This window comes from Carcharodon carcharias, chromosome 2 (assembly GCF_017639515.1).
Source record: "Carcharodon carcharias isolate sCarCar2 chromosome 2, sCarCar2.pri, whole genome shotgun sequence".
NCBI lineage: Eukaryota > Metazoa > Chordata > Chondrichthyes > Lamniformes > Lamnidae > Carcharodon > Carcharodon carcharias.
In genome coordinates, this window is record NC_054468.1 from 134,005,561 (window position 1) to 134,018,214 (window position 12,654).

Consider the following 12,654-nt stretch of genomic DNA (forward strand, 5'->3'; position numbering starts at 1 on the left):
TGTTAAAATGAATCATGGAGTTTAATACAGTGCTGGAAAGGGACATGCTCAATATATAAGTGGATGCATGTTTTTTCTCTTTTTTTGGAAAACAAAAAATTCTTGAACTGGTCTAAAAGATGACTCAAACGACTACTCTTCAAAGGTATATGCTTTCTGCTGTTCTAAAATTTACCATATAAAAAGAGAAATATTGATTAAAGATCTGTAAAAACAGATACTTAAAAATGAAAACACTAAGAACAGGTTTCAAACATATTTAATATGCAGATTTCAATTTTTTAAAATATAAATTAAAAGGAAAAACAGAACGTCTGATACCTGGAAATTTAACATAACGATTTAAAAATAAAACCCAATTACATTAAAATTAGGCAAATGCTAAAACTCCCATTGCAAAGCTTCTAGGATTTACATACCAGTTGAAAAAAAACTTAGGATTTCCTTAAAAATAATTGTTCCAGGAAAGTAACAAAATATCCTGGTGCAATATATTAAAAATGTCAGTCTAATACACTTTGGACGAAAGTAAGGCAAAAACAATTTTATTTAATTATTGTGTACATTTTTCTGGTTCCTATTTTGTAAGTCAAATGCTGCTTTGCCGTTACTTACTTGCTCCCATTCTTTCTGAATATTACTTCTCAGTGTAATCAGTACAAAGAAAAGACGGCAATTATTATACTTAATTGCAAAATGAATACTGTTACTCCTAACATAGAATACAAAGTTCTACAGACATGGTTAAATTATACAGGTCATATTAGATGTGCCAAGAAAGATTACCATTTGTTCTTAAATCTGGTCAACTTCACCTAATGTCTACATATAATTATAGCTGCAAATAACCATGCCATTTAAACAAATGCATTATTTTTTTTATATATATATATATATATATAATTTTTATATATATATATATATATATATATACACACACATACATACACACACACACACACACATATACACACACACAAAATTTAACCATTGATATGTACATTTTATGTTTATAGCTGAAAGGTTTGTTTTCTGGTGCATATAACCAGAAATACAATTTTCCCACCTACCCGGGTCAAAACGAAAAGGATTAAGAAAGAAAATCTGTTCAAAAAGTCAGAAAAGAAAATTGACACATAATAAAAAGGCACATTTGGCAGCTACTGAAACTGGCTTGCGTCTGCCACAAACAGTACAGGGTGCATCATTACACATTCAACCGCAGGTTAAGTGATTTCATTTATAACCTAGGAAGTTCCAAGCCAAATCATTCAGAGTGAATCAAAGTTTCCTTTGCATTAAAGACCACCAGTTTCGGTGCTGTGACTTGCTGAAACTACTTCTTCCATAGAGGAAGGCTCATTCAGTTTTCTATTCTTCAAGAGGGATATGGAGAAATGATGAGTAAATGAAGATGAGGTACAAATCATCCATAATCTAGTTGAATGGTGACAAAGGGTTGAGAGGCTGAATGGCCCAATCCTGTTCCTATTTCTTTACAAATTATATTATGAAAATCAATGCACTTTCAAGGAGACACGCATTTGGACTTTAAAAAACAAATTACACTTTGTCTTCTTATTCCTGTAATATGTGGTCAATGCCAAGGAATATAACATTTGAAAGAAAATAAAAGTCAGCAGTACAAAAAAACATCTAACTGCACAGGTCTGTTAAAACTATATCAAATCTGAACTTCGAAGTTATAGACATTTACCATGCTGACATGTACTAAAAGTAATTTTCCTAGATTTAATTTGAAGTCTACATTAGACATACAGAAAGAGATACTGCCTCATTTGTCAGCTGCAGTATGATGACAACTATGGATTCCAGCCCATAGATAGCCAAGTTTGCATAATTAGGGAATCTATTTTTCAAGTGCTTTCTCTCATTTACTGAACCACAACTAATTGACATTAATGGTACAAACAGAAATGCACATTAGTAACGGTGGCCGGAATCTTCCAGTCCCCCCAGCGACGAGTTCCCCCACAGCGGGGCTGGCAAGCCATTGAAATCTCTGTTCACGTCGGCAGGGTGTGAGGGGCTGGAAAATTTCAGCCGGTGTTTCCCAACTGGTATGTAACCCTGAAAATGAAATTGACTGATCTACAATCTTTTACAGCCCACATATTTTTCATTGATGTCTCCCTTTGAACACTTAAGATTATGTCCCAAGTTTAGCCTACTGTGCACCCACTGTCTTTCACAGTGACATCAATATTCAACTCAAACATCATGCTTATAATTCACATGTGGTTTAAGTGTGTTGCCAGGTTTAAAAGATCTAATAAACATTTGATAGGATCAAGAGAAAAATAACAATTGGCAACAAGACAACAAATTTTGACCCAATGACAATATACAAAGGTTTCTCAATGATACTGGCATTTATGAAGCTAAAAATACTTCTTAAATTATGTCCAAAACTAATGGCTTAATGGGCTTAATATGATATTTTTGTGATACAGCATTTTTTAATATCATGCTAACAAAGATTAAGCAGTTTTAAGACTTGTTTAATTCACTGATTATAATTGTGTAAATATCAAATTTGTCACAAAAGCCATTTTGTATTTTACTCCCAACCCTCCCAGCTCCCTCCTGCATTTTTCAAATTTATAAGATCAAAGAAAACACCAGGAGCTGAACTTTTCTTGCTTATAAAAAATGTATTTAATGCCAATTAAGCTTTTTTCAGGACTAAATATTGTAAAAATACCCATTTGAATTTATATTTGGCAGCCCTATCAATAGATTAACTGAAACAGTATAGCCACTGATATGTCAAAGTGCTTAAAATTGTCTGAAATGATAGCATTTTAATATTGTTTGGCTGTCCCATAGATGAAGTACTTTGAGTAAAGCATGATAACATGAAGTTTTTTAGATACAGTAGATTTAATAGTGCTTAGTGAATGTATTTATCCTACTGGCAATAAAGTGATTTATTTTAAAATTAACATGCATGGGTGTATTTGTTCAAATCACAAATATAAGCTACTGGAATGAAGGCTCGTGGATAATCCAAATCATAACATCAGTACTTTTTGAACCAATATGCTTTTTATTTTGCTCAGATCTGTAGTTATAAACACCAGAGTTCAGGATTATGCCCTTATTTTCAATGTGCCAGAGGCTTGCTATCAATTCATGTACTACAGCTACCATCTCTCATATTAGATTAAATAGGTTCTACTTTAAAAGCCTTGCACCCCTGTTTCTTGGCTCATGATCTTGGACGGTTTTAATATTTTAGGGAAAACAAAAGCATGAATAAGTGATACTTTATGAAACCATGTGAATTGAAGGCTTTAAAGTAATTTCAGGAATTTAGGGTAAGAACAGGATCCATGTAAAGAGCAATGCCTGAAAAACTTACTTACTTGTAAAGCTTATTTTGATGCTATTGAATGGGGCTTGGAGCAATCATTCATTATTAACAAAAAAATTACTGGTTTGCACTGTGTGGTTTAACCAGTACATGGTCATCTGTACATTCCAATGCTCTAACTTAAGATTTTTCTCATTGTCACATGGCTATTAGAACTTTATGTACCAAGCATAAACTTCATAATATTCTCCTGTAATACTGTGCTAGTGTTATATACTCTACAGTCTATGTCAATCTGCCTCAGAGTCAATAACCACCCCATTCAAGACCTATTTGTGAATTCAACATTACCTCTTTCTAAAAAAAAACAGGTCACTAAAAATTATTCAACAGTCCCATTTACATTAAGCATCACAAGTTAGTTTAACACCACTTGGTCCCTACAAATTTCAGTCCAATTTGTTCATTTTGCTTAACACATGACTCGAATTTGCAAATAATATGTCTGGGGAATTAACATGCATTATTCAGCTTTGGCTCAAATTTTCTTTACGTCAATATCTATGACAATTTAATCTGGCATAAGGTACGGGAACATGGGGTCGCTCGAATAAATAGTTTAGTTTTGTCATGTACAGTGGAAAAAAAAGCTGCCGAACTGATTATTTTGTAACAAACCCAGATTTCCACTTCCAGATTAAGCCATTCCATTGTATATTGTTCTTAAAAGTGCAGTTTTCAAATACATTCTGCAAGGAACTTCAAGCAGTGCAATGATGTTATGACATGGGTTATTGCTAAAATGCACATTTAAGAGAATGATATAATGACAAAAACTCATTGAAGATGTAAATGCAGACATCACTAGTTTCCACATTTTGTTGCATCTGGGTTAAATTCACTTTTTTAAAACAGTAATAAAATCAAATGAATGTGTTCTCCTTTGTCTAATGAAGATGGGTGCTACATTCCCATTGAAGGATCTCTCTCGTAGGACTGGTTCTTGAATCAGCCTCCACAAAGAATATTTTGGTGTAGCAGGTACCCATATTTCAACAAACAAAAAGTTTTACAGTTACTGCGCAGAGCAAATATTTGCTCATGCATCTAGGTACCGAAAATGCATTTCCAGAAGTCCCCTTTTTGATACACTTAAAGTATTTAAACAAGGCATGATCGCATCAATCCTGCTTTTAGGTTGGAGGTGGAAACCACTTTTTCTTCTAATGGACCTCTTCCCGGTTGGTTGATATCAAGTATCCACCCTTTACTGTCAATGTGAGTTTACCATTGGTACAGCAAACTGACAACTGCATTTTCAGTTATGGACAAAGTCAATATGGTTCAATTTTTAGGTGCAACTGTTCAGTTTGTTTCCCATTGCCTGAATGCACTCTGGTCCGTGTCAGAGTAAAGAAAACTTACCAAGCCAGGCATTAACAGTATTTTTACAGCCTAAAACATTTGCATTCCCCCATGCTGCAACCTTGCAGTGTCCAGGAGCTTGTAGTGTTTAAGGAAAATAATTCAGAGCTAAGAGGAGTGGGCATTTTCCAGCAGTGGTAGTCCATCTCGATGGAATGATGGATGTGTATGCTCCCTTTTGTAGGTTTTTGGTGGAAGCTTTGGAATTATTTGAGATGCAGAGCTCTGTCTTGGTGGAACAGGTGGTCCAGCAGTGGTGCCAATATCAACATCTTGTGGCAAAGGAGGTGATGGCAAATGCCTGCGAGTTCCAAGTGGAGAAGGCGTTTGAGGAGGAGGTGGAGTAAAAGGTGTAGGGGAATTGGGGAAAAAAGTGTTGGGATGCTCAGTTTTTCTACCCAGGGGTGGAGGCTGCAGGGGCAGAGGTGAGCCTGGAAATACATCTGGTGTTCGTACAGGCTCTCTGGGTGGCAAGCTGGGAGGACTGTCAGGGGGTTCTGACATGGATGACCTCTCTGACAATGGATACCGAGGTGAGTAAACCTTAGCTGTGGGTTGACGAGGCGGAATAGCAGGCGGACTGTCCAAATGCTTTGACTTGATCTGAAACAGACAAAAGCAAGTCTGTTAAAACAATTCACCAACCATACAGCCATGAGAATCATAACTTTCGAAATCTTAATTCTTCAGTTTTCTTCCTTTCCTCTTTATTTAGCACAACTACTGAAATATATGTAGGCTGACCACGACATTCTAATAATCAACAGGTTGAGCCTAATTTAGCCTCAAAGAAATTAATATGTGTCTCCATAGCCTCAAACATACTTTGAAACAAAATGCACTTTTGAATACCTCAAGAAAAGGAACAAATGAATGCAGAAAAGCCAAGATGTTATTGAGTCCATCCAGCTCTGTCAGGTGGATCCTACTTTAGGATGCGACCTGATCATAAAAGCTGTTGCCTGGGTTAAAACTACATGGGCTTGTTCATCAAGAAGGGGAACATGTATCGTTTGACATGGGTGATGAGAAATTGTTGTGCCATTTTTTGCTTTCCAGTTTAATTTGAAGCTATATCTCACACACACACAAACAAATTGGGTGGCATGGTACAGTGAATTGTTAATTTCTCCATATGTCAAACACTGATTAACTGACAAAAGATGTGTTTTGCAGTTTGGGCCTTGTATGCATGATTTTTGTTTGCTTCAAACAGAATAGCTTATGCGTCAGCTAACAAAGACATGGAAGTTAAAACAAATCTGGATATTGGTTGATAAAATCCAAAGCTTGTGACCCCAAATCAGGAACTTCAATACTTGGGGCAAATTTAATGTCAACTCTGTTCAACTGGTAGCATTCTTGCCACTGAGTTTATAGGTTCAAGCCCAAACTCAGGATTTCAGCACATAATCTAGGCCAACAATTCAGTGCAGTACCAAGAGGGTGCTGCTTTATCAGAGGCGCTTTATTTTGGATGAGACGTCAAACTGAGGCCCAGTCTGCCCTTTCAGGTGAATGTATAAGATGCCTGGTATTACTTCAAGCAGAACAAAGAATTCTCCCAGTATCCTGACTAACATTCCTCCCTCGACCAATAGCACTAATAAAAACAGTTATTTGTGCATTTGCTTATTATGGGATCTTGCTGTTTGAAAAGTAATTGCCACATTTGCCTCCAAATAGCAGTGGCTAATTTTCAAAATTAATCCATTGGCAGTGCAGCATTTTTGAACATCCTAAGTACATGAAGACACTGTATACAAATGCAAGTTCTTTACTGTGGCACTCTTGTTTAAAAAATGTTATCTTTTCATGCATTTTCTTTTTCCCTTGCACTTCCATTTTTAAGATTGATTTAAAAATATAAATTGCATTTTACTTTTATGTTACTCAGGATATGGGGAACACTGGTAAGGCTGCATTTATTATCCATCCCTAGTTGTTCTGAGGTTGTGGGCTTTCTTCAGCTGCTGTAGTCCTTATAATAATAATGCTTCCACAATGGTGTTAGATACAGAATTCAGGGTGTTTCACTAACAATGAAGTAAGAAAAAGATACGTCCAACTCAGGTTGGTATGCATCTAGGAAGGGAATTTAGAGGTCACAAGGGAGAAGTGCTGTTGACGAAACCTTGGCAGAATATTCTGTGGATTGTACATATTGTGTTATTGCTGCAAGTGGTGAGTATTCAGCTGAAGAATAGCTCTGGCTTGGATGATGATGTGGCTCTTTGATGTTGGTACAACTTTACCTATCCAGATGAATGGCAAGTATTCTACCATATTCCTTACTCGAACTATGCAAGTAGTACAGTGACTATTTATGTCAGGTGAGCTGACCTGCATTATGCTCTTGTAGTACATTAGTAGTGAGAAAGGATCTGGCCTCAGATGATCATGAAGTAGAATCAGTATGGATAAAAATTAGAAATAGCAAGAGTCAGAAAATGCTAGTGGGTGTAGTTTTTCGGCCTGTACAGTAGTTACACCATTAGACAGAGTTTTAAACAATACATTATTGGAGTTTGTAACAAAGGAAACATAATAATTGTGGGGGACTTTAATCTTTATATGGACTGGGACAATCAAATTGGCAAGAGTAGTCAAGATGATGAGCTTGAAGAATGTTTTTGTGACAGGTTCCTGGAACAATATGCCGTGGAACCGACTAGGGATAAAGCTATCTTAGATCTTGTATTGTGTTATTAAAGCAGAGTTAATTAGTAATGACACAGTAAAAAATCTGCTGAGAAATAACTACCACAATACCACTGAATTCCATGTTGTTTGAAAGTGACAAACTGCAATCACAAACAAGAATCTTAAACTTTAACAAATCCAATGACATATGTGTGAGGGGAGAAATGGCTGTGGTTAATCAGGTAAATAAACTTAAAGGTATGGAAGAACAGTGAGAAACATTTAAAGAAACAATTTAAAATGTTCAACAAAAATACATGCCGTTGAAAAACAAAACCTCAGTGAGAAAGACCCATCCCGTGGCTCACTTAGGAAGTTAAGGGTAGTATTAAATTAAAAAGAAGAGGCTTACAATATTGCAGAAAGCAGCAGCAAGTCTGAGGACTGGGAGTGTTATAAAAAACAGCAAAGGGCCGCCGAAGAGTTGATTAAAAGAGAAAAAAAATAGAATGAGAGTAAACTAGCCAGAAATATAAAAACAGATTGTAAGACCTTTTATAAGCATATAAAAAGGTAGAGAGTAGCTAAAGTAAACCTTGGTCCTTAGAAGCAGAGACAGGAGAAATTATCATGGAGAATGAGGAAATAGCAGAGCCATAGAACAAATATTGTGTGTCTGTCTTCACAATAGAAAACACAAGTTTCATACCAGAAACAGACCTAGGGGCTAAAAAGAGCAAATTAAAGATATTAATATCAGCTGAGAAAAAGTATTGGAGAAAATTAAGGGACTAAAATCAAACAAATCCCCAGCACCTGATGGTCTATACTCTAAGGTTCTAAAAGAGGTAGCTACAAAGATGTGCTAGCTATGATTTTCCAAAATTCCTTAGATTTAGGAATGGTCCCGACAGCTTGGAAGTTGGCAAATGTTATACTGCTTTTTAAGAATGAATGGAGAATAAACAATGAACTACAGGCCAGTTAGCCTAACATCAGCTGTTGGGAAAATGCTGGAATCTATCATTAAGGAAGTCTTAACAATGCACTTAGAAAAGCACAGTATGATTAGAACAAGTCAACATGGTTTTACTGAAGGGAAATCCTGTTTGACAAATTTGTTAATTTTTTTGAGGATGTAGCGAGTAGGGTAAATGAATGGGAACCAGTAGATGTAGTATACCTGGATTTACAAAAGGAATTCAATAAGGTGCTACACACAAGTTTAGTAGGCAAGATAGGGCTTATGGAATTACAGGTAATATATTAGCATAGTAGAGGATTGGTTAATGGGTAGAAAGCAAAGAGTGGGCATAAACATGGCTTTTTCAAATTGGCAGGCAGTAAATAGTGGAGTGCTGCAAGGTTAAGTGCTGGGGCCTCAGCTATTTACAATCTATATTAACGACTTAGATGAAGAGACAGAGAGTAATGTATCTAAGCTTGCTGATGATACCAAGCTAGGTGGAGTAAGCTGTGGGTAGGACACAAGAGGCTGCAAACAGGTTTGGACAGGTTAAGTGGGCAACAAGATGGCAGATGGAGTATAATGTAGGGAAGTGTGAAGCTATTCACTTTCGCCGTAATAGTAGAAAAGTAGAATATTTTTTAAAAGGTGTGAAACTTGTAAATGTTGATGTTCAAAGTGACTTAGATGTGGTCATACAGCAATGCAGAAAGTTAGCATGCAGATTCAGCAAGCAATTGGGAAGGCAAATTGCATGTTGGCCTTTATTGCAAGGGGATTGGAGTACAAGAATAAAGAAGTCTTGCTACAATTGTGCAGGGTTTTGGTGAGGCCACAACTGGAATACCATGTGCAGTTTTGGTGTCCACATTTAAGAAAGGATATACTTGCACTGGAGGCAGTACAGCAAAGGTTCACTAAATTGGTCACTGGGATGAGGGAGTTGTCCGATGATGAAAAGCTGAGTAAATTGGGCTTATATTCTCTGAAGCTTAGAAGAATGAGAGGCAATCTCATTAAAACCTACAAAATTCTGAAAAGGCTTCTTAGGGTAGAAGCCGAGAGATTATTTCCACAGGTCAGAAATCTAAAATACAGGGCAGTCTCAGAACAAGGGGTTGATCATTTAGGACAGAGATGTGGAGAATTACTTCACTCAAAGAGTTGTGAATCTTTTTGGATTCTCTATCCCAGAGGGTTGTGAATGCTCCATCGTTGAAAACATTTAAGGCTGGGATATACAGATTTTTGGTCTATTTGGGAATTAACAGATATAGGGAGTGGACAGGCAAATGCAGTTGACGCCCAAGATCTGCCATGCTCATACTGAATGTGGAACAGGCTAGACGGGCTACATGGTCTACACCTGCTCCTATTTCTTGTGCTCTTGAGTCATGGTGTTAATAAGGCTGGTCCAGTTAAGCTTTATGTTGGTCATGACCTACATGATATTGATGATGATGTCAAATAAGTCAGGGAAAACAGCTGAGGTTTATCCTACGAGGTGGTCATTAGCAGCCACTTGTAGTGTAAATGTTATCTCCATTTGTCAGCCCAAGCTCGGGTGTTGTCAAAGTCTTTCTGCAGGTTGTTTCATTATTGGATGAGTTGTGAATGGAGAGCAACACTGGAATCGTCAACCCTAATCCTGATCATATGTTGGAGGGAAGGTCATTAATGAAGCAGCTGAAGATGGTCAGGCCGGGGCCACCTCTCTGAGGACCACTGAAAGCAATTACTTGGGGCTGTGGCAATTGGCCTCCAACCAGCACAACCATCCTTGTGTTAGGCTTGACTACAGGCACTGGAGGGTTTTCCCTTTGACCGCTCCCCGTCCCCCACAATTAATCTAAGTTTTGCTTGGGCTCCTTGGTGCCGTACTCAGTCAAATAATGCCTCAATGTTATGGCATTCAGCTCATGTCCATATCTGGATCAAGGTCTGATGCCAGGGAGCCAATCTGGCAGAAATCAGATCGAACACCAGGATAAGGAGATGTTGCTTTAGAGTACAACTGATGGCTCCTTCCATCATTTCACTGATGATTTGAAGAAAGTTAATAAAGAGGCCTGCTTTTTGCGGATAGGGCATATTGGAAAATCTTTCACATTGTGAGATGGATGATATTTTAGGTGTGCTTCAGTTGGCTTACCTTGGATGGGGAAGATTCGGCTGGGGCAGATTCAGGTCGTCTACGTGGTGGAACAGGAGGGGGGATGTGAGCTTCATCAACACTTTTATTGCAGCTCATTATTGAAGAGATTGATGCTGGCCCTGTGATAAAGAACAATACAGTTTTGCTAACAATAGTACACAAAGCATTATTCATATCCCACTAAAAGCTCTAAGGTGCAAATTAACTCTATTAGCAACTTCCAAAGCTGTCTTGAACATTTACTATCAAATGATTAAGCGCTGTGTTTACATTCTATTACATGCACTGAATTAAGGCAACCTGCATTTCAAATTTCACTACAAAACTAGAAAGGGAAAAGCAGAAATAAACATGCAAATTCAAGGTTGACTTACAGTAATGACTGAAATTTAAGAAGTATTAAAAGCATTAGTAGAAGCATTATCCAGGTTCTAGGATAAGGCTATTTAAGAATCTACTCTAAAATGTTCTCATGGAAATATTACGTGTTACAATCTAAAACCCAAATGCCAATGTATAAATTACAATTTACAATAAGGAACTTTTCTGCTTAAAATTAAATGGGAAATGAACAACCCAACTTTAAAAAAAGAGTCCACCAAATTGAAATGGTCTTGATTAACTTTTTATTATAATGCTTTTAAGTTTATACTGTTTGAATACCAAAACCGTTGAGAAAATCCAGATGCATATGGAGTTATAGACATGAAGGAAAGCGAACATTTTCAATGTTCCAGCACGCATGCTGTCATCTATGTTAAAACAAAGCTGCTTTTAAGCATAAAAGACAGTGCATGGGTCAGCTTTAAAAAGCCGTGCTGCGTATTAAATATGCAACATTAAAGCCCAATACTAACGTGCACCATGGGCCAGTGAAACTGGGGCAAATATGGTATCACTGCCTGTGGAAGAAAATAGAGAAAAACTAAGGATGGCACAGCCAAGTAGAGTTATCCATTTTTACCATTTGCAAATGTAAGCTTCTTGATGTCATTGGCTGTTTAAATTTAGTGCTAATTTGCTACTCGCTATATACCAGCAATTCAGAGACATTTGATGTTTAATCCGAGCATAGTTTAGCACTAAAAAACGTAGGTAGCCAAAAAATACTGTCTAGAATATCTTTAGGTGATAGGGAGAAATCAAATCAATGATGCAAGCAAACAAATACAAATAAAAGGATCTAGAATTACTGAAGTGTTTAAATGGATTTTTACAATTGATGGACATGTTACTTACCTTTCGTTTTGATTAGGCTACCACACACTAAACCCCATTAAAGAAAAATTAATTTACAAAATAAATTCTCCAGTTAAACCTGATAAATATGTTAATATTCTGTGATAAAAACAGCGTAAAAGGTCTACAATTGTGCAACAAACAGGTTCTTTATATCAATATATGGAAGCGCTGTTCCTCCAAGTACTTCTGAGCATTGCGGTTCTCCCCATCACTGCATTAATTTGGTCATATAGAGTCATAGAGGTCTATAGCACAGAAAAAAGCCCTTTGGCCCATTGAGTCTGCGCCGGTCAAACAAGTACCTAACTATTCTAATCCCATTTTCCAGCGCTAAGCCCATAGCCTTGTATGCGATGGCATCGCAAGTGCACATCCAAATACTTCATAGATGTTATGACGGTATCTGCCTCTACCACCCTTTCAGGCAGTGAGTTCCATATGATCCATGAAAGCACATGAGAAATAAATAGTGTTTCATAAGTCAAATTCAAAGCTACCCTTGCAATATTCATTGAAGTTAAGCTTGAGTAAAAACAGCTTTTATCTCATTGGGTGACCATGATCTTGCTCCCTCCTATAATACATCTAGGTACACATTACTCTCCAATAGAGTTACTTAAAAATTTTACCAAATTAAAGAATTACCTGTCTTGACTCAGACAAACTTTTCGTATAAATGACAAGAGTTCCAAGGTGAAATGTGACTATTTCTGAGCATTAGTGTGATGGAAAGAATTTGAGCATCAACATCCCAATGGTCTGAACAAACATCTAAGGAAGCGCTTCCTTCCTCTGGGGCACAACACTGAAAAGTAGTTGCTTGTAATTCACAGCAGTGATGTCAGACAAGAGAGGGAGGAGAACCAGAGTTAATTTATTTTGGAT

At 37.0% G+C, this 12,654-nt stretch overlaps 1 protein-coding gene across 5 annotated transcripts in view; it reads right to left on the reverse strand.

The window, feature by feature from the left end:
* Nucleotides 1–529: 529 nt before the first annotated feature.
* The window catches only part of LOC121290818 (son of sevenless homolog 1), a 288,768-nt gene continuing 276,643 nt past the window's right edge, over nucleotides 530–12,654 (reverse strand). For 4 of the 5 annotated variants that reach the window (XM_041211819.1, XM_041211781.1, XM_041211801.1 and 1 more), the window contains 3 exons: nucleotides 11,385–11,429; nucleotides 10,525–10,646; nucleotides 530–5,365 (listed from right to left, as the gene is read on the reverse strand). In XM_041211819.1, coding sequence (XP_041067753.1) covers nucleotides 4,871–5,365; nucleotides 10,525–10,646; nucleotides 11,385–11,429 — 662 coding nt within the window. In that variant the 3' untranslated portion in view covers nucleotides 530–4,870. The remainder of the gene's footprint in view (nucleotides 5,366–10,524; nucleotides 10,647–11,384; nucleotides 11,430–12,654) is intronic. The other variant, XM_041211791.1, reaches the window with a different exon arrangement.